General features: G+C 41.4%; 1 protein-coding gene across 2 annotated transcripts in view; it reads right to left on the bottom strand.

Moving 5' to 3' along the window:
• NPSR1 (neuropeptide S receptor 1) overlaps positions 1-22,452 on the bottom strand; it is a 140,915-nt gene extending 118,463 nt beyond the window's left edge. For both annotated transcript variants that reach the window (XM_002918657.2, XM_011224204.2), the window contains exon 1: positions 21,924-22,452. In XM_002918657.2, the coding sequence (XP_002918703.1) occupies positions 21,924-22,079 (156 nt within the window). In that variant the 5' untranslated portion in view covers positions 22,080-22,452. The remainder of the gene's footprint in view (positions 1-21,923) is intronic.
• Positions 22,453-23,345: the final 893 nt, after the last annotated feature.

Raw genomic sequence — 23,345 nt, 5'->3', positions numbered from 1 at the left:
ATGGTGGAGATATAAATGTAAAAAATAAATTTATTGTGAGCCACTATCATGGAGATTTTGTAGAATTCCAAATAAGGGACAGGCAGTAGAACTTTAGGAAAGACTGGTCATGGTTGGTCAAAAGATATATCTTGGAGGGGCGCCTGGGTGGCACAGCGGTTAAGCGCCTGCCTTTGGCTCAGGGCGTGATCCCGGAGTTATGAGATCGAGCCCCACATTAGGCTCTTCCACTATGAGCCTGTCTTCCTCTCCCATTCCCCCTGCTTGTGTTCCCTCTCTCGCTGGCTGTCTCTACCTCTGTCAAATAAATAAATAAAATCTTTAAAAAAAAAAGATATATCTTGGAGAAATTAATACGTGAACTCAGTCTGAAAAAAAATGAATAGAAGTAGCCAAGGAAAGAGTAGGGTGCCTGGCAATAATATAAGTCAAGGCAAAGGTCGAAAACTTTCAGGTTAGTGAGGAAAGATAGGGGCCACTCAGGAACATTAAGTGTGGTCACAGAGCGATGAAAGGCTTAATAATGAGAAATTGGACCTCTGTCCTGAAAACCAACTATTTCAAATGGGCGAGGTCCTTGCTAGGTCTCTGTCCTGAGTTAGGAGAACTTGCTACCAAGAGAAGAAAAGAATTCTCCATCTGGAACCTTCTCTAGTTGTCTTCATTGCTTCAACTGCCTTTGACCTACCTCTCAACACCACCATCACGAGTGACAGAAGGCAACAATTTTATCTCCTTCAAATTGGGACTGCACAAGGAAGTGATTCACTGCCTAGCATTTATTTTTCAATTTAGCCTCTAGGACATATTAAATAACTGCATTGGCTCTTTCTACTCTGACCAGAAAGGGTTACTTTTGGTCTGGAATGTTTTATCATTACTGTCATGGGTTATATTTCATGTTTAATTTGCAATGTTAGTTTCCCACTGCCTAATTGTTCTCATTTCAATCAGGGTTTGGTGCATAGGACTGCATTTGGATGGGACTGTCTGATTTGGCTTTTGGTTACTAGTGAATCCTTGGATTTCACCTGCAACAGAAACACCAGTACCCCACATTCATTTCAAGGTGAGTCCTTTCTTGTGATTCATTCTTGGATCACAGGAGAACTTCTTGATTAATCACAAAGAGGGTGTATTGGAAGTTTGGGGGCAATTAAATTCTGGGATTCCATCTGAATTCCCATAATATACCAGATCACAGATATTAGAAATCATCTGAAAACCCACTGGGCTGCAAGTTCAGGTAGTAATTAATGTTTGTTGAACAAACGAATGAAGCTCCAGCTATGTACCAAGAGCTGAGATTAACATTTAAATTGCTATTTGAGCTCTAGACCCTTGAAATAGAAAACTAACATTTGGATAAATTAAGTCCAAATCTCTACAACATAGTAGAAACTAAATAATTCCTCTGTAATAAAAATACCAAAAAACTATTCTTCCTGATGATCCACATAATTAAAAAACTAAGCCTCCAGGGGATGCCTGGGTGGCTCAGTCAGTTAAGTGACTGACATGTCTCAGGTCATGAACTCTGGTGGTGGGATTGAGTCCCAAGATCAGTGCGGAGTCTGCTTGAGATTCTCTCTCTCCCTCTCCCTCTGCCCTTCCTTCTGCTCACCTGTGTGCACATTCTCTCCCTCTCTCTCTAAAAGAAATTCACTCATTCATTCATTCATTCTTAAAAAAAAAAAAAAGGCCTCCAGGAAGGTGTTTTCTGTTCTGAGGGTACTAAAAGCAGAAGAAAGTGTCCAAGGAACCTTTCTCCCTGGGAGCCCATTGCAGTACAGTCTCTGATACCTGTACTTTCCAGTCCATCCAGGAGGCTCACAATCAAGTAACTAAAAGAAACCAGGAGGAGTTAAGCAAATGAAGAGCAGAAGCAGACGTGAAGCCAGGATACGGGATAGATGAGAATGGGTAGCAGGAAGGGGCATGAGAGGCACTCAGTACAAAAATTCCAGGGAGATCATCCTGAACTCTTGGTGACTTGATTTTCTCGACACCTAAGTTGGGTGGTTGGTCAGGAGAGTATAAATGGCTAATTGTTAGTTTGTACCCAATTCATACAGCTGGTGGTCTGCCTTGGTTTCCATTCATCCTTTGGTTCCTTTGCCTGCATCTCTGGGTCTCCTACATGTTCTCTGAGTCCTACAATCCTCCCTTGCCTTGGGGAGGTCACTAGTCCCTCCACCTCTCATCATTCATTCTGTGGGAGCCTGTCTGAAGTCCACAGGTCCAACCACCTGCCTAGCTACAAGCATCACTCCCACCTGAGCCTCTTGGATTTTGATGGGTTGGCCATATCTCCTTGAGCCTATGCTCAGGGGCCTTGGTTACCCCAGCAGGGACTAGTCCCCTATAGACTAGTCCTCTCGGCTGATGCCTGCCTCTGTCTAAGCCACCTTCTTACTATTCTCCACTTGTCATGGAAGTCTAAACACACTTTGTGATTCAGCCCATCCCAATGATGATAGAAAAATGATGCAAATGATTGGAAAAGTTGATTTTCAAAGAAACAGATAACTCACAGGTCACTTGCATAATTCAGAAATCACTATCAAAATCTCAGTTGGGGTTGGAGTGGGGAAAAATTATGAGGAGAGCGGTATGGGAGAATGGAGAAAGAAAGAAATGGGAGAATTCACTAAATTCCTGAATCCAGCTGTAGCTCTGAAAGTGCGTAACCTTAATTATTTAAAGACCATGTCCCTCTCTGCCACACCCAGGTCATCACTAGAGAGACACTGGCAGCTCCCCAGACCTTTCCATGTGTGAGCCTCAGGGGACAGGACATTCTCTGGAACTCCTCCTCCCTCCATTTGGCATGCTCCCTCCTCCCTCTGTTTGGCTGTCACAAAGGTAACAAAGGTTTCTTTGTGGAAAAAAATTGATCCTTTCATTTGCTTTTATGGAAATGCAATGAGTGAAATATAGTTGAAAGTCCACATGGTGTACTTTATAGCAATATTTTGTTGTTTCTGATAATAAAAGTAATTATGTGCTCATGGTCAAAAATTTAGTAAAATACTTAAAAAGAACAAAGACAAAAGCCCACCTTCCAAAGAGAATTTCTCATTTTGGTATATTTCCTTCCATATTTTCTGAGTATATATATCTATGTAGTTTATAAAACTTGGAATATATTCTGTATATAGTTTATAATGATTTTAAAAAAAGTTTTAGCATTGAATGAAGAACAATGATTGTTATGGGTACATAATATTCCTTAATATTTCATCCTGTGATTATATCATAATTTTCCTCTTCTATTGTCAGATACCTATGGAACAAAACAACCTAACACTTAAGACCATGTCTCAACTTTCTTCTTCTTCTCCTTCTTCTCTCCCTCTCCTTCTTCTATCCTTCTCCTTCTTCTTTAAAGATTTTATTTATTTGACAGAAAGATAACGAGAGAAAGAACACAAGCAGGGGGAGCTGCAGGCAGAGGGGAAAGAGAAGCAGGCTCTCTGCTGAGCAGGGAGCCCAATTTGGAGCTCCCTCCCAGAACCCTGGGATCATGACCTGAGCAGAAGGCAAACACTTAACTGACTGAGCCACCCAGGTGCCCCATGTCTCAACTTTCTTTGAATATTTCTTTAGTATTCTTATGGTTCAATCCTGCAAGCAGAATTACTAAATCCAAGTGCAGATATATTGTTTAGGCTTGCGTGGATATTACCAAATTGCTCTCTTGAAAAGTTAGGTTGATTGTCCTGATTTACTGACAGTGTTACAGAACTCTCACTTGCTTTACATGATCTTTTTCTTGAATCTTTGACAATTTGATATGTCTCATTGTTCAGTTTGTATCATTCAGACCACTGGCAAACAATATTTGTATATGTTCTTTTAACTGCATTTAATCTAAAATTATTTTTGTTTCCTTTGCCTGTTTTTCCATTAGAAACATCTTTTTTTTCTTCTAGGAGCTCATTATATATTAAAGGCTTTAATCATGTTATGTTTGTAATACAATTATTACATATATTATTTACTAGCAATAATATTACATATATTGCCAATAATTCTCTCAGTTTTTGTTTCCCTTTAAATATTTATTTCTAAACTTAGAAAGTTTTTGCTCATCTCAAAATTAGTCTGATATACTTTTTTCCTAGCTATTTTGTAAAAACTTAGTTTCAAAATCCAACTGAAATTGATCTTACAACCTTACATGACATAAGAATCATCACCCACCCACCCTGTAGTTTTATTGCAAAAATACACATTCCTTCTTACTGATTTTTGCAGTTTCTTTGTAGTATTAAGTTCATTTATGTACAAGAATTTTATTTTCGAGGCAAACCATTTGTTATTATTGGTCTGTCAAGTATTGTGCTAATTCTGAAATGTTTTTGCTTAATGTAGATTTATATTTATTAAAAGCTGATAGGGAAAAATCTCTCTTCCTTATTAGCATTTATATTAAAATCTCTTAGTTTTTCTCACCTGTTTTTTTTTGAGCTTTTGAATTATTTTGTCAAAATAAAACAACCACATTGAAGCTTTGACTAAAATTGTTTTAAACATTAAGAGGTAATTTGGGGAGAACTGACATCTTCACAAAATTTAGTCTTCTGTATTTTTTCATTTATTCAAATATTATACTTATTTCAGTAGTGCTTAGCATTAAGAATCAATGCTATCTTAAATTTGACTAGGCTTTCCAGTTTGTATTTTCGTGATGCTTCCACAGGCTGACCAGGAATTCTGACTTAGATATCTGGAGACTACAGCTCTGTCCTGTCTCTACCATATACAGGCCTGTGTGACCTTGGGAAGATCACCTTGCCTTTCTGGGTCTCATCTGCCCAAAAAGGTGGTTCTGTTAGGTTATTCCACAGGTTCCGTGGGGAAAGAACATGATGTGGCATTTTCTGAGGTGTGTTCCAGGGACCATTGTCTCCACGGCATATTATTAGAGGTAACATCCTAATGTTCTGTGGTCAAATGAATTTAGGAAATTTTGATTAAGCAGAATTAAACTTGTTTCTTTATTGTAAGACTTCTCAGAAGCTTAAGTAGGCTAATACATCATTTATGATGAACATAATATGTGCTCTTTCCCGAACTTTTTTAGCCATAGTCCTTTCTTGTATGCTTAGCAACTCACAGAATTAGAATTCTACGGAACATCTTTAGGGAGTTCTGTTACAGTGGAGAGGGCATGTGCTTCTGAACCAGGTCTGGCTGGGTTCACATTTTTGGACAATCACCTGTTGTGTAAACTTATCTTCCATGAGCCTCACCTTTTCTCTCTGTAAATCAAGGATGATAATGCCTGTTTTAGAGTTGTAGGAACTGCATTCACAGTTCTGATCACCAACAGCCCCTGACTTTCCCAGGGGGAGGCTGCTATTTCCCTGCTCCATTGCTATCAGATACAACCGTGAACTTACTTTGGCCAATGAACTGTAAGCAGAAGTGATGCGTGTCACTTCTGGGTGGAAGCGAAAAGAGCCAGGGCAGGGTTCACCATTTCCTGTCTGTCTGTCTTCTAGTCCTGGTATTAAAGCAGCCTGTGTGGAGATGGAGCTTCCATCAGCCTAGGTCCCTGAGTGACTACACTAAGCAGAGGCGTCTTATTAACCTGTTAATAAACACATGACATGGGCAGGGAATAAACTTTATAGTTCCAACTTTCTGATAATAGCTGGTTATTTGTTACCATGGCATAATCTAGGTTAACCTGAGTAATGAAGGAGTAAATAAAATAATCGAAGGAGAGGACAAAATGCTTGGCAGTTAGCATTCAATAAATTATTCTAAGTTTTATTTTGGGCAAATAGTTTCTGTAATTTTGAATACCTTTTGCATTTTTATCCCAACCTAGGCTGAAATAAATAAAAAAAAAATAAATCCTCAAAAGGAACTAAATGCATTGGAGAGAAAATCAAATTTATCCTCAGTTGAAAGAATATCTTCTATTTGCATAGATTGCTATGTGTTGCCAAGGGCAATAGTCCACAATACTAGATGAAAGGAAGGAAACTTGCATTTGGGCCCTAACAATATTCCATTTCATTTTTTTATTAAATTATGAGTTGTGAATAATGGTCCTTGAGCAAAGACTTTGGTTCAATATCTGTACGTGAATGGAATTCTGAGTGTCACGGGGAGATCTCTGATCAGATGCAGAGCCTGGAACACTGCAGGCCAGGGTGAATCAGGGCCCCACCCCAGGAGAGCAGCTGGGCAGAAGATTCAGGAACCATATGATCCTCTCAATTTGATGCAGAAAAAGCATTTGACAAAATACAGCATCCTTTCCTGATTAAAACCCTTCAGAGTGTAGGAATAGAGGGTACATTTCTCAATCTCATAAAAGCCATCTATGAAAAGCCTACTGCAAGCATTATTCTCAATGGGGAAAAGCTGGAAGCCTTTCCCTTAAGATCAGGAACACGACAAGGATGCCCACTCTCGCCACTATTATTCAACATAGTACTAGAAGTCCTTGCAACAGCAATCAGAAGACAAAAAGGGATCAAAGGTATCCAAATCGGCAAAGAAGAAGTCAAACTGTCTCTCTTTGCAGATGACATGATACTCTATATGGAAAACCCAAAGGAATCCACTCCCAAACTATTAGAAGTTATAGAACAATTCAGTAAGGTGGCAGGATACAAAATCAATGCCCAGAAATCAGTTGCATTTCTATACACGAATAACGAGACTGAAGAAAGAGAAATTAGGGAATCCATCCCATTTACAATAACACCAAAAACCATACGTTACCTTGGAATTAACTTAACCAGAGACGTAAAGGACCTATATGCTAGAAACTATAGATCACTTTTGAAAGATATTGAGGAAGACATAAAAAGATGGAAAAATATTCCATGCTCATGGATTGGAAGAATTAACATAGTTAAAATGTCCATACTACCCAGAGCAATCTACACTTTCAATGCTATCCCGATCAAAATACCGAGGACATTTTTCAAAGAACTGGAACAAATAGTCCTTAAATTTGTATGGAACCAGAAAAGGCCCCGAATCTCCAAGGAACTGTTGAAAAGGAAAAACAAAGCTGGGGGCATCACAATGCCGGATTTCGAGCTGTACTACAAAGCTGTGATCACAAAGACAGCATGGTACTGGCACAAAAACAGACACATCGACCAATGGAACAGAATAGAGAACCCAGAAATGGACCCTCGGCTCTTTGGGCAACTAATCTTTGATAAAGCAGGAAAAAACATCCGGTGGAAAAAAGACAGTCTCTTCAATAAATGGTGCTGGGAAAATTGGACAGCTACATGCAAAAGAATGAAACTTGACCACTCTCTCACACCATACACAAAAATAAACTCCAAATGGATGAAAGACCTCAATGTGAGACAGGAATCCATCAAAATTCTAGAGGAGAACATAGGCAACAACTTCTATGACATCGGCCAGAGCAACCTTTTTCACGACACATCTCCAAAGGCAAGAGAAATAAAAGATAAAATGAACTTATGGGACTTTATCAGGATAAAGAGCTTCTGCACAGCCAAGGAAACAGTCAAAAAAACTAAGAGACAGCCCACGGAATGGGAGAATATATTTGCAAAGGACACCACAGATAAAGGACTGGTATCCAAGATCTACAAAGAACTTCTCAAACTCAATACACGAGAAACAAATAAACAAATCATAAAATGGGCAGAAGATATGAACAGACACTTTTCCAATGAAGACATACAAATGGCTAACAGACACATGAAAAAATGTTCAAAATCATTAGCCATCAGGGAAATTCAAATCAAAACCACACTGAGATACCACCTTACGCCAGTTAGAATGGCAAAGATAGACAAGGCAAGAAACAACAATTGTTGGAGAGGATGTGGAGAAAGGGGATCCCTCCTACATTGTTGGTGGGAATGCAAGTTGGTACAGCCACTCTGGAAAACAGTGTGGAGGTCCCTTAAAAAGTTAAAAATTGAACTACCCTATGACCCAGCCATTGCACTACTGGGTGTTTACCCCAAAGATACAGACGTAGTAAAGAGAAGGGCCATATGCACCCCAATGTTCATAGCTGCATTGTCCACAATAGCCAAATCATGGAAGGAGCCGAGATGCCCTTCAACAGATGACTGGATTAAGAAGCTGTGGTCCATATATACAATGGAATATTACTCAGCTATCAGAAAGAACGAATTCTCAACATTTGCTGCAACATGGACGGCACTGGAGGAGATAATGCTAAGTGAAATAAGTCAAGCAGAGAAAGACAATTATCATATGATTTCTCTCATCTATGGAACATAAGAACTAGGANCTAGTAAGTCTGTCAGTAGAACAATGTATAGGCTCTTTCATTTCAATAGGTTTGCTGTTGTTAAAGCCTTCTGCATTTCCGCAGCTTAATTCATTGGGGTTGTTAAATTTCATCAAATTACTTTCTTTAAATTATATATATATATATATATATATAAAAGAAGCCTTTGGGAGCTGGAAGAGAGGAATTAAGCGTAATCCTCTTACCCCTTGCTGTTATTTCTTCAAGGAACCCTGATACTTCTCTTGGCCCTGTGATCATCACTAACTCTGCTCAGGGAACTCTGAAGAAGAGTAGGGGTTTGTTTAAGTTAAGCAAAATCCTGTTTAAAATGCAAATAGCATTGGAAGGCTAAGGGGGCTGAGGGGAGAGACACCCCAGGGAAAGAATTCCTTTACTCTGAAAGTCTTTTATGCGGATACTTGGAATCAGCTTGTTGAGGAAAAATGTTTTTAGATAGGAGAAGGACTAGGGAAAAGAGGGAGAGATTTTTTTTTAAAGTACAACATGCATGGTCCAAGCTGAATGCCTGGGCAGGCGGAGATGAGAGCAGGCAGAGAAGACAGCAAAGGGAAAGAAGTAGCTCTTAAGTGTGTGGGAAAGCTTAACCTGGTTCTTGTTTGTGTCACGGTTATGCTTCCTTCTTCCTCTCCAACCACTTATTTCTATCTTGGGAGAACTGTCTCTTTCCTTCCAAAAATGGAACACAAATAGGAGAGGAATTCCTGGAAGTTTCTGCTTTTCTTATCTTTGGCAAAGGGAGAATAATCAGGGTGGGTAGCGTGTATGGGAGGATGGAGAATCTGCATAGATGGAGAATTTGGGAGAGTGGAGAATCTGGGAGTGTGGATAATGTGGGAAGGTGGAGAATCTGGGTGGGTGGAGAATCTAGGAGGGTGGAGAGTATGGAAGAGTGGAGAATCTGGGAATGTGGAGACTCTGGGTGGGTGGAGAATCTGGGTGAGTGGAGAATCTGGGTGAGTGGAAAATCTGGGAGAGTAGAGAGTGTGGGTGGTTGGAGAATTTGGGAGAGTGGTAAGTTGGAGAGAAGAGAATGTGGCAGGGGAAATCCTGGGGGAATGGAGTATTTGGGAGGGTGGAGAATCTGGGGAAGTGGAGCGTGGGGGAGAGTGGAGAGTGTGGGTGGGTGGAGAATCTGGGACAGTGGTCTTCAAGGGGAAGGACATCAGCCCTCACTCACAGCTCACCTACTCTCAGCTTGGGGGGACCCTGACAGGAGATTAATGAGTAGAATTCCTCCATGACTACTTTGCTCTTTTTCTCCCCCCAAATCCATTTTCCACATGAGAACTGGCTCCTTCCTTACTTCATCCTGCAGTAAAGTAGTCATTGCTCAGCTCCCACAGCGGAGCTGCTTGAGGCCAGAGCGGGCATGTGAGGTGTTCAGGGTTGCACAATATGGAATGGGTTTCAGGTTCCAGAGCCCATGTCTTACACTTTCCTTGGTTGTCTTAAAGTGTCAGGAATCACATTCTTTTACATTATAGGAAGAACAACAGAAAATCCTCTTATTGAGCCGTTATGAAAAAATGACCTAATGTTTTGGGTAGTTTTTTAAGCTAATATTTTTAAAGTGCTTTTAGCATTTTTCATAAAATTACCCAAGTACTGTCATTATCTGAAATGTGGAGAATCATTCGGAAAAATTCAAGGCTTTTTTCTTTGGGAAAGGGGAGAGACTTTTTCTTACTCAGAAACATATAATCCAGTCTGAATCAATGTTTATAAAACTCTCTTCAGCGCCTCTTTAACAGTTAGCGGGAGGAGAAACCTGAGCATAGCCAGCACTTGTACCACCCAAATGTGGAATAAAAGAAAATGAAATGTTTATTTGATTTTCTGTGGCCCACTTTTAAGGCCTTGATTTCAGAACTCTAAACATGTAGTTTTGTACCTTAAAAAAAAAAAAATCCACTGGGGAAGTATTCAGCTCAAAAAGAAAGCCCCCGTAACAGTGGCTTAAACAAATAAAGCATGTGGTTTTTTTTTTTTTCCATATAATAAGAAATCTGAAGGTAGGTGGCTGCTGTCTTTGACTCATCTAATTTGCCTTGGGTCTTCTCTTGTGGTGATAAAGTGGCTGCTGCAGCTCCATGCATTGTGTCAGAATTCAAGGCAGACAGAAAGGAAAAAATAAAAGCCAGTCATATCTTTCTCCTTGTACTGGAAAAGGAGTAACTCTTATCAGAAATCTCACGGGCTTCAAATTAAGTTTCCCAAACTGAGCTGCTTTTAACTGCAGGGGAGACTAGGACAGTGAGTATTTAGCTGGGAGAGTGAGAAGAGGGTTGAGATTAGCTGTGGGGTCCACCCAACAGCACTGCCCATTCAGCATCTGTTCCTGAGCACACCTTCATCTTCTCCAGGCTCATCCAATGCCTCCTTTCACATCTGTTGGTGTTCTCCAAAATTTGGAAGCAGCATCTTTATTCCTCACCAGTACTGGCTCTATATACTTCAGATTCATGCTAAATGGCTCAGGATTGATGTCTACTTGTAGAATGTAGAATAAAGAGGAAGCTAGGAAAACATTCACAGAGCTATGCTCTGAATTCTTCGTCAGTATTTATGCCTATCTAAGTCCACAGTAGGGTCCATTCATTCTTCAAGACTCTCAGAGGGTCTAATCAGGGCTGGCATGGTTGTTGGCATTGGAGACACAGTGGTGAAACCAAGCGGAGTTCTGGTCCTCATGAAGCATAGTTTCTAGACACTACGAGATAGAGAACAAAGGCACAGATGTGTCAAAAATGTCACATAAGCCAAAGGAGACTCTCAAGGAGATGACATTTGAGCAAACATCCGTATGGCGTGGCGCCTTCGTCTTTCTGTCCATTTTGATCCATATTTGCGACTTTTGGACGTTCATCCCTCTTGAGCTCCTGCTTCTGTAGTCATCTTCTAAATCTATATCCCATTTCAGGGGCTCCTGAGGCTTCAGCTCTACTTCCATTATGCTGTCACTTGGGGATTTATGACTTTTAAATGAAACACATTTTGTGGAAAATTAAATTCACAATGTAAATCTCTAGATAATGAATTTTTTATTAAGGTATAATTTACACAGAGGAAAACTCACCCTTTTAGTGTACAGTTCTGTGAGTTTTGACAAATGTCACCATCATTCTACTCAAGATATGGGACAGTTCCATCATTCACAACGACCCCCCTGTGCCCTTTGTAGTCGGGCTTTGGCCCACTCCCAGCCCATGGCAACCACTGATTTGTTTTCTGTCCTTAGAGTTTTTTCTCAACAACATCACGTAAATGAAATCATGACAGCATGCTGCATTTTGAGTCTGATTTCTTTTCACTTAGTATGATGCTTTTGAAATGCTTCGTGTTGTTTTCTGTATCTGTAAGTTTATTCGTTGTTATTACGAGGTAATATTGCATGGAATGGGTGTATTACAGCTTGTCTGTCCATTCTCCAGCTGTGGGTTGTTTGGGTTGTTTCTGCTTTTTGGCATTTTCAAATGAAGGCGGTCTAACTACTGACATACAAGCTCTTGTGTAGACGTAAGTTTTACTTCCCTTGGGTAAATGCCCAGGAGGAGGAGTTGGGGGTTGTACAATAAATATATGTTTAACTTTATAAGAAAAGGCCAAAATGTTTTCCAAAACGTCTTTACTATTTTGCCATCAGGAAGGTATGATGGTTCTAATTGCTTCCCACTCTTGACAGTGCTTGACACAGTCAGTATATTTTTATTTTCGCTCTTCTAATAAGTGTGTGGTGGTATTTCACTGTAGTTTTATTTTGTATTTCCCTGATGACTAAGGAGGCTGAACATCTTTTCATGTCCTTATTTATCATCTATGTATTTTCTTTGGTGGTATGTCTGTTCAAAATTTTGCTACATTTATCTTATTTTTATCTTTTTGAGAGAGAGAAAGAGACTGTGTGAGCAGGGGTGGGAGCGGCAGAGGGAGAGAGAGAGAATCCCAAGCTTGAAGCCCAACGCAGGGCTTTATCTCAGGACCCTGAGATCATGACCTGAGCCAGAATTAAGAGCTGGATGCTTGGGGCTCCTGGGTGGCTCAGCTGTTAAGCATCTGCCTTCGGCTCAGGGCGTAATCCCGGCATTCTGGGATTGAACCCCGCATCAGGCTCCTCTGCTGGGAGCCTGCTTCTTCCTCTCCCACTCCCCCTGCCTGTGTTCCCTCTCTCGCTGGCTGTCTCTCTCTCTGTCAAATAAATAAATAAAACTTAAAAAAAAAAAAAAAGAGTTGGACGCTTAACCAAATGAGCCACCCAGAAACCCCTCAAACTTTTGTTCCTTTTTTAAATCAAATTTTTTTTCTTGCTTATTAAGTTTTAAGTAATTTTTATATGTTCTGGATAAAAATTACCCATTAGATCTGTATATAATTTATAGATATTTTTTCCTAAAATGTGATTAGCCTTTTTATCTCTTAATAGCATCTTTCAAATTATAGAAGTTCTTAATTTTAATAGAGTCCAATTTATCAAATTTTTCTTTCATGGATTGTATTTTTAATGTGGTATGTAAGAAATCTTTGCCTAATCCAAGGTCACAAAGATTTTCTCCTAGATTTTCTTCTAGGTGTTTTATTTTAGGTTTTACACTTAGGTATACAATCCATTTGGGGTTAAATTTTATAGGGTGCAAGATTTGGGTAGGGGTTCACTTTTTACATGTAGCTATAAATTTGTTCCAGTACTATTTTTGCTTCCTTCAATGAATTTCTAGTTTACCTTTGTCAAAAATTAATTGACCATGTATGTGTGGGCCTATTTCTTTTCCATTTCTGTATGTTTAGCGTTCCCTCAATACCTCACTGGAACTCTACAGTGAGTCTGTAAGTCAGCTAGCGTGAGTGAGTTCCCTGACTTTATTCTTTTTCAAAATTATTATAGCTATTCAATTTTCTTCGCCTCTTCATCTACATTGTGGGATCACCTTATCAATTTTAACCCCCATGTCATCTTCCTTCTCTGCCTCAGCCAACGCTCTCTGATTCCCCGAAACCTGCATGTGACCTGACACATGCACTTCCTTCCCACTCTCAGATGAGACACTCCTCGCCTGAGCACCAACACCTCTGGTTCTGGCATCAGAACGGGCTCTCCATCTCAGGGTCCCCTCCCTGCAACCTGTCCGGGACCCTGCAGCCTGATTAACCTCTCTAAAATCAGTTTTCTTTGTTAACATTTTTGCTAATAAAACTTTAAAGATCTTCTTGCCTATAAGAAAAAAAATCATACTGTTTAGTTTAATGATCCCCTTGGGTTTTTTTAACCTAACTATTTTTTTTTTAAGAATGTATTTATATGAGAGAGAGAGAGAGATCGAGTGAGTGCATGAGCCGGGGAGGGGCAGAGGGAGAGAGAGAAGCTGACTCCCCGCTGAGCACAGAGATTGATGCTGGCTCCATCTCAGGACCCTGAGATCATGAACTGAGCCCAAACCAAGAGTCAGACATGTAACCAACTGAGCCACCCAGGCACCCCTCTTCCCTTTTCCAAATGACTATATCCTTTTCCCTTATAATTATTGACTAAATGTCTGGTTCCCCATTAGACAGAGCTGTCTGAAGGCAAGGTACCTGTTTCTTCCATCTCTGAATGCCCAGTACATAAGGTAATACTCGGTCAAGCCAATCTGTGATTCTCAACTTGATAGGGTAATAACATATGGGGAGGGAAAGAATATAGTTTTAAAAATTTTATTCTGCATTATTACAATTACACTTTGACTTATTTTTAGACATGATATTTATATTTTAAAATTTAAATTGAGTGAGAAATATTTATGTTTATCTATAGGTATTAAGAATTTAAAAGGCTGAAGTCACTTGAGTAATATTTGTTGAATTAAAGCATTAGCTTACCAGCCCATCAAGACAGTGATACGTCCTTCTTGGTTTCCTAGTACCTAGTATAAGGTCCTTTCTTAAGAAAGCAGCTATAGTCTCACTGTTCACAGGACAGACACATTTTCTGCTGACAGTGTCCAGAGGCAGCAGACAGGAATCATGTGGCTGTTTGATTGAGATTCTAGTAGACAGGGCTGAATCATTCACCCCATTGCAGCAGGTCCTATTGTCCACAGATGGTGCCCTTTGCCCTCTGTACCTTGCAGAAGATCTCTACAGCTGAACTTCTATAATCAGGTGTCAGAACACATAAATGGAGAGCAGGGATGTGAATGTTAATATTGTGCCTTTCCCATTACCTGCCTGATGTCTTGGAGTTCAAAGGTGGATGGTTTCCAGGCCTCACATGTGGAACCAGAGCTAGCAGCATGGAAAGGAGTACTGTTGGACCTTGGATATCGTTTGCTTCAGGCCTAAAGATCTGTTTACACACCCTCCCCTGCTATACATGTAACCTTGCTGTGGTGTTAGGAATTCTCCCAAATCATGGTACCTTTAAAATTCAATCCCAGTGGCTTGTAGAATAAGGATTAAGATTCCATCCACTCTAATATGTTCACATTAATTTATTGAGACCTTAGGGATAAACTTGTGACACAGACTGTTTCTTGATATGTTCTTTCATTCAACAAAATATTTATTGACCATTATCTACTCTGTGTCAGACACTATGTTAGGGAAGTGGGATCTAGAGTTATCCTTTCATGACTGAAGTCGCGTGTGTGTGTTCATGTGTGTATGTTATGTAACATATTGGGGTCACAAACATATTTAGGCAAGACTGAAGACTTCGGGTTTCATCCTGTAGAAGGTGACAATCAAGCCAAGCTTTAAAGCAGAACACTATGTTCCCCACACTGGGGATGATACATTTCCCATGCCCATCACCTAATTAATTCTTGTCAATGGAATCGAGTCAAAGTCATACATCAGTTCAGGCCAAAGCAGATAAGGTAAGGCCAAAGGCTTCTCCCTTGGAAACCATTTTGTTCTAGAAGGCAGAGTTATAAGCTGACCTGCTGGCAACTGAGATGTGTAAGAGAAATAAACTTTTGATATGTTAAACCACCAATATTCAGGGTTTAGTTCTTACTGTTGCAGAACCTACCCTATCCTGACTAAAATCAGCAGTAGAATCTTCTTTCTTTTTTTCTTTCTGTTTTATTAGGAAGTTCACACCTTTAACTTTTCTCAGATTTCATGTTCACATCTGGTTTAAAAATAAGAATGCTATTTTAAACCCTGCCAGAGCTGATGGTAGGTCAAATGAAATCATGTGAAATTATACTGTTGACTGTAAAGTGCTGACGAGTGTAAGAGACCCATCGTTTTTAGGCAGCCAGCAATATTGACTAAGTTAGGAGGAAAAAAAAACCAGCCCTGATGATTACTTCTTAATGATTTCATCCTGATGGGGGGTGGTTTTGCCATTTCATGGCACAGAAGATCTCTTTGCCACAGTAGAAGCCCATCCTTTCTTCTGCCGGCTAGGGTATAATTTCCCATCTCTGTAAATAGCCCTTCTTGTAGTGGGCCATTAAGCTTGCATGGATAAAAATTAGACATTATATCAAGATGAAAAAGTAAGAAATGGGATCTTCTCTAAATACCTTACTCTACATTTTTCATGGTCTAATTGAAAGAAAAGAAACAGTTCAATTCACCACCACCGTGTGAGGACTTAATGTATATTAAAACTGTCCCGAAAACCTTCAACTGCAGTGATATCTTTCAGAATATTCACAAGTATAGATAATGGCGGCTCCTCCTCTCTCAGGAAGTGGTTTAGAAAAGAGTGAAACGATTAGTTTCTGGGGATCTCACAACTAATGTTTATTGAATACTTTAGGCCACTCACCGTTCTCAAAGGCTTCACAAGCATTCTGTCACTTAGCTTGTTACAACAACCCTCCAAAGGACACTTAATTGTAAGTGTCATTTACTGGACATGGAAACCATGGCAGAGGTAGCAGTGAACGGCTCACACAGTTAGATAGCAGTGGCACTGGGACCTGACCCCAGCAGTCTGTCTATAGATGCCGTCCTCACTAAAATGATGGGGAAGATTCGAGAGCATGAGTTTACCTGGGGATGACTAAGCTCCTTCTGCCTCCACGTGGACTGAGAGGTCCTAAGAAAAGCTAAGTTCAGTTACAGAATGATGATCTGACATTTCTTGACCACTTGAACATGGCTCCACACATTCTTACCCACTATATCAACAGGAGGTTATTTCAAGGATGACAGGGGGACATTTTGAAGCCTAAATGGATGTGGTCCTTCCTACTCCTTTGATAAATCCTTCCCCAGTCCAGGCAGCCAGAGAGCTTTACCCCATCTGCACTCAGGGTATAATCTTTAACAATGTAGTCAGAGAGAAACAAGTGAGCGGCAGGGTTTCAAAAAAAAAAAAAAAAAAAAAGCCTCACAGAGATTATCTTAAATACCTCGAAAAGAAATGGCTTTTTTCCCTTGCAAGAAGAGTGTCTTTTGAGCATTCGGAGCAGAGAGCTTGGAATAATAAGTTTGGAAGAACACAGTGCATCCAGTTTCCCCTTGATAAAGAAAGGCTGAGGGAGACAGTGGGTTGGATGGTACAACAGTGGTACAGAATGCGAGGAAGCGTAGACACTGATGAGAAGATATTGTATTACCCTTTCCAAAGGCTTGCACCAAAAAAGGAAGAGATGACACCCATTGAGTTTGAGAGCACAGTATTAAAACGGGGCTGAAGTCCACTTACTGTATAGGAACGAGGGAATGGCAGTCCCTGGGGGTTTCCATGGCTATCGTGAGGTGGGAGTGGTACAGATCGGATTGCCATGTGGGTAGAGAGAGCACCAGAGATGACACCACTGTTTCCCACAGCCCAGAGCTGGGAGAGAGGCAGCTGAACTTTTCATTCCCAGTATGGACACAAAAATTTGGCCGGGATTGAGAGAGGGAAAGAGGGAGATGTGAATACCCGTGTGCCTGAAAGAAATCTGACAAAAGTTTTCTACCTCAGAAAGCAGTGTGGTCCTGATCTGGGCCAGATGGAGATCTAGACAAGGGTCTGGAATAAGGATGATCACTTCTGAAGGCCAGGCAGCGCTTTCAAGCTGACTCCAACTTGCCCAGATCTCTCCCCAGGTTGGACCCCCTCCCTTACCCCCATCACACACATGTGGACCCACTGTAGAGGCACCATCCCTAGAGCTCACACACCCTCCTTGAGTCAGAACTTGGGAAAAGCCTTCATAGGCTGAAAAACTGTAATTCTGAGTTCACTCAGAAGTAACTACGATTATGTTTCCTGCCCTGAGTTGTATTAGTAATGCAAAGAGAAATTTAGTTGAGCAAGTTTTCCTTTCCCACAAACTAGAGTACATAGCTTGGGAATTGTCCAATGTCCGCATAGAGCCAACTAGCAACATCTGTGCCTTTCTCAATGACACAAAGTAAAATTGGACAAGATGGGGCTTACCCAGTAAGGGATGGAAAGTCGAGTGCTGGGTCTGCACGACAGAAACAGGGAATAAATAGCAGACCTTTAATAATTATTTAACTGAGCAAAACTAGTAGTCATTTCCTTATGAACAGCCACGTATTCAACTGTATGAATGTACTGAAAATCAACATACCGAGTGGAACTATGTAGAAGGCATAAACAAACACATGATGTGAATGCCAGGCCCTTGTTGTAATGTGCAGGAGATAGCATAGGGAGGTCAGGGACCCAGGGTTCCTGGATTCCAGGAAGGGCATCATTGACACTATCCTGGGGTCCAAGACAGGAAGGAGACAAACAAGTCCATAAGAGGTGGGATGGAGCAAGAGGAAAGTTCAGGCAAGTGGGCAAAGAGGAGCTGAAATGACAGTCACTGGGGGTGAAAATGCTGGTACTCAGTAAGTAGATCAAGTTCTTAGAAATGAGTTGTCAACCAAAATATACTGAAAACAAGCAAGTCTACATAAGCTTTTTCAATTGAGCTCTTGCTGAAGCCTCCTGTGAGATAAGAGGAACAGGAATTGAACTAGAATTTGCTTTTGTTATATTAAAGGAGGAAAGGTGTGTTAAGAAAATTAACAGTAAGATAGTAGGCAGGAGGTTGCACTAACAAAGGGAAAAAACTGTGTCCAATCACCCTCAAGCACTTAGAAGCAACCATTTACATATAAATAATAGTTAGACTAATCACATATCATTTGTAGCTTCCCACTGAAGGAGATTCAATAAAAGATCATCATCAGGTAATATTGAGCAGTCTTGGTTCAAGTTTCTTCCCTCACCTGAGAGTAATAAAAATGAGTTCATTTGCATTATTTTATAATTTCACCAATTTACTAATTCAGACGGGTTTCTCTCCCAGTTACTTTGAATTAATTTTCTCATCACTAAGAATTAGAGATACAGGAAACATTGCTAGCACATTCACGGGCAAAATGAAAGGCTAAAATGAAGAGTTTCATCTCTGTCTTCCACTTGGACAGGTTTATATTCACATCCTCCATTTACTTTCTGATTAGCCAGGTCCTATCCTCCTCGGGAATTTCTGGTAGGATTTGGTGCTGGGGCTAGGGATTGAGGAGGTAAACTGGATGGGAACTTGAAATTGGACACTATGAAGGAAACCAGGGCTTGAGCTGAGAACCTTGAACCCAGGACCACATAGGGTTGGTCATATGAAGCCCATGATAGAGGAAGGGGGTGGTGAACTCACCGCTGACCTTCCTGCCTATATTCAAGGACATGCTTAGATGGCAGAGTATGTTAGAGCAGTGGGAAGTAGGGGCAAGAATTTGGGGGTGGAAATGGGAAAAGGGAAAGGCTCTAAGCCTGTGGTAGAGAAAGCTAACCAGATCCAGACAGGGATGTCTCGTCTCCTGCCAAGAGAGCTTTGGGGTTCAGAGGAGAACTCAAGTGCTAGGCAGGAAACCCAGGAGCCCAGGTATGCAGACTGAACAAGACCACTGAGACTAGTAAGGCTACAACATGGTGGGTACAGTTTCCCAGGGCTAATCAGGTACTAGGTACTAGTCTATGGCCCCACAACTAATTTCATACCCCACCCACTGGAATCCATAACTTACCTTGGCCACGTCGGCTTAGAAATGGGTGAGGATGATTTGAATGTTCATGCAGAGAAGGACCTTGCTTGGTGAATACAGTGGGTAGAGAGATGAGGCAGGGCAGAGGCTGCCCTGTGGAGTCATGGTTAGTTAGATCCCCACCTCTGTCACTGAGAAAGCAAGCTTTCTGACAAAACATGGGCAGCTGACAGAGACAGAACACCATGCTTCATTAACGTAGTAAATGTTTATTGAGTATGCCTGGCATGGTGCTGGTTTCTGGAGAGAATAGGAAACAAAAATCACTCAAGGAGCTTAATGGCTATTATACGTCTTCCAGACACATATTGAAATAGCAGTTGAGACGGTTGGATTAAATGGCAAGAAGGCAGGTACACTCAGAGGAGAGATGAATCAAGGGGGCTTCATGGAAGAAGCAATTCAAGAGGAGACTGCCGAGTGGACGGAATTTAGATCAACACAGATGAAGGTGGAAGGCAATTCCAGATGGAAAGATGCACCATAATGTGTGAGAATGAAATATGATATGTCACAGATGTCATTTAGAAAGATTCCTGGCTCCAAGAAAGCCCACAGCAAATGAGATGTTAGGCTACTGCTGTTGCTATTAATTCTGCTTCTTTTACTGCTGATACCATTTTTGTTTTTATGATATTTTTGCTGCTTTTGGTAAAGAACAGGGATTAAAAGTACATGTTTGGGAGACAGTAAAGAGCAGTTCGGACTTTCTTCTTGAGAAGTATGTGCAGGAAGAGGCGCACAATGAGGGGTTTGCATCGGAATTGTTTCTGGATCCACAGTGTGACAGGACTGCCCTGTTCCAAGAGGACCATGGGAAAAAGTTACCCTGGAACATTTAAGCTTGGTGCCCACAAACACCACAGACTGCCTTGTAACTACCAATCACTGTGTTTTAGTCCATGATTGCGTGGGTCAAAAAATGAAACGGAACATCCTAAGTTCCTGGACAAACTATCCCTCTCTTTTATCTTCTTTTCGTGTCTACTGGTCTAATTGTTTGAGGGCATGAGACAAAATGTGGAATGAGACAAAAAAAAATAATGTGGTTCTCTTTAGTGCCTAGAAATGACGTTGCTAGGGATGAGTATAAACACTAGCAGAGAACCAGCAGGGATTTGTTTGTCTAAATATTCAAAATACCCCTTGGGAGCTGTACTCAAAAAAAGGGTAAATGAGATTTCAGTGGAGAGTGATTACTGCCTGGGTCTCAGAACGACTGCCTTATTGCTAATGAGTATCCCGTTTGCCATGGCCATTCTCTCTTCATTCTGTTTGCTGTCAGGCTTTATAACTTATATCAAAGAGGCTGCAGAGGCAGTGCCACTGAGAAGGAGCAGTGTGTTTCCTGCGTGCACAAAGCCTGCTTCTCTAAGACAGAATCTCTGCATTTGCAAGCTGATTCCATAGAGAGGATTTACTCAGTCAAAGGTAAATGGCAACAAACTCTAATTTCGGTTTCTATTTTGCGTCACGGAGCTGGGCGGCGGGGCTGTGTGTGTGCATGCATCAGGAGGTGGGTCCGAGGGACTGGGTCCCATGGAGCAAGCCTAAGTGACTTGTTCAGGCTCTGCTTTGCTATTTTGTCTCTTGGCTTTTGAGGAAGGCTAGGCTGCCTCCCAGGATTGCTCCCTGCTGAAAGTTTTGAGTGTTTGCAAAGAAGCAAAGCTCCAGTAGAGAGGTAGATGTTACAGTAATTCTACTTTGTGGAGTAAAAACCAAATCATTTCAAGAACACCCATTTCAAGATTAAACAAACAAACAAACAAAAATGGCTAGAATTGTTCTTGAAGTATTTTCCTTTCTGGTATAAAAGACCAGTTTTGAGACCTGGGAATTATTGTCATGACTTAATGCAGCGTGTGAAGTACCCTGACATGCCTGCATTCTGATGCAAGAGGCAGAGAACTTGTTTTCCAGATGCCTGGTATGTTTCTCACTACAGTCTTGTAGAAGAGGGAACAGTATTAGCCTAATGAGGATCATTTCCTCAGAGTGGCCCTTGGATGCTTTGAAGGTGAAATTCACAAAAGTCTGATTTACTCATCTGTTCTAGGCGGCAACTTGTTGCAAACTGTGGCACCACAAACAACAGTCAAAGAATCTATTGCTCACTGATGTTCAAAGCACAGGATCAAAAAACAAGTGTGGTCTTTCCTTCCTTACTGCTCTGTTTCTCCTTGCACCAGGCACTGTCCTGGGGGATGTGGGCTCTCCACACTTCTGATGTTCCTAGCAAAAAACTCACAGCAATAATCCCTACAAGAAACAGACATTTCAAGCACTACTATAGAATTAATTAGAAGTGCTTTTACCTAAGGAAAGGGGAAAAATCATCCATCGTGCAGCCTCCTGGTTAACATAAATGCTACTCGAGATTCACACGTTTTCAGCAGCAGCACAACAAAAAAGACAAGTTCTCATAAGAAACTACAGTACAGGTCCTTGCACAGTATAAAAAACTCCTTGATTTAGCTCATCAGGGTTTTTTTTTTTCTTTTACTCTTTTAGTTAAAGAAAACAAACTACACCCATTCACAGTATTGGCAATGATAGTTTAACTGGTCTCTTAAATTCCACTTGTCTCATTATTTAAAATCCTTTTCAGAGTGGAAAGCAGGAAACGTACCTTAAAGGAATAGTAGAAGGAGCCCCACTGCTCCCCTTCCACCACTTCCGTGAAAGTCACCGTTTCGGTGCAGAGGACTGGGGAAGCATCCAGGGTCTGCGTGGTCCCGCTGGCATCGTTGGAGTCGGGGCTGCCCTCCGTGAGGTTGGCTGGCATGGCTCAGGTGGACTTGAGCCTGACTGTCCTGGCGCCTGCAGCCCAGGAAGAGTCCAGCTCCCCTCCGAGCGCTGGGCACAGCTGCAGCTCGGCACCTGCTCTCCTCCCAAGGCTTCTGGCTGGAGCTCGGCTGAGCAGAGGCACAGAGCCCTCCCGGAGCCCACCTCCCTGAAGAGCTCTGCCTGACGCCTGCGAGGATCCACGTGCTGCTCTCTCCTCAGCAGTTAAGATCCAGTAGCCCGCACAGCCTCTTCACCCCACCGTCCCGCCCAGGGCCGGGGCCTCACCACAGAACAGGTGGTGCTCCCCCCGCCCCCCACGAGCCACGTGGCTCCAGGCACAGGCTTTCCTGCCCAGCTCTGCTTTCCCTAACTTCCAGAATGGACCCCTACTTCTGCTCCAGCTTCAACAATACAGGAACTTGGACTCAAGAGCAGACTGATTAATTCAGGTCATGTTGGCTCTTCCCGATATCAAATTATAATTATGCATTTGCTCCGGCTGAGCTTGCCTTCTGACTTAAAGTATTCACCTAGCCCTTTACTTAGTAGCCTGTATGTACATTATTTCAGTAAACATGGGGAAATAGCATATCTGTATTTCACACCGTGGTTTACTCTAGATTTTTGCAGGGCATTTCTCAGAAAAGCCTGGGGTCTGTGTTTGTCAGTAAGCTATGACGCCTGGTGATGTGACTGGGAGTGGTGCCTGGTAAATACTCTTATCACCTTGATGTTCTTTCATTTGATATCCAAGCGACTCTGTGAGGTTCCCAGGGGATGTATCTTTAGGCTCTCATTTTACCCTAGAAAAGACTGGCTTTCAGAGGTGAAATGACTTGCCCAAGATCTCACAACTGGTGGTGGAAATGAGGTAATAACTCATCTCTTTAGAAATTCCTAGACAGCGGTGCCTTGACACTAACATGTACTGATTTGCATCCCATCTCAAATGCCTATTGAGGCATGAAGTTAACAGGAGTAAGAGTAGCCGGCCAGGTGTAAAACAGAACTAAGCTGCTTGTATTTCAACCAAGCATAACTACCTGATTACTACATGGAAAATGCTCCAAATATGTGAAGCCACTGGTTCATGACACCTGATATAAGAAGTAGCAGGTTAGTGATGATCATAAAAAACTGTGGCCCCGATGACTAACTGGGAAAGCTTTAGCATAATCTGCCCATCCCAGAAGAATATAGAATGCTGTAGATGAGAAGATATGAACTCTGCACTGAAGGGGCAGCAAATGTTGCCAGCCTGACC

Source organism: Ailuropoda melanoleuca, chromosome 1, assembly GCF_002007445.2.
Source record: "Ailuropoda melanoleuca isolate Jingjing chromosome 1, ASM200744v2, whole genome shotgun sequence".
In the NCBI taxonomy this organism is placed as follows: domain Eukaryota; kingdom Metazoa; phylum Chordata; class Mammalia; order Carnivora; family Ursidae; genus Ailuropoda; species Ailuropoda melanoleuca.
Note: the sequence above shows the minus strand (reverse complement) of the source record. Positions and strands in the feature narration are given on the sequence as shown.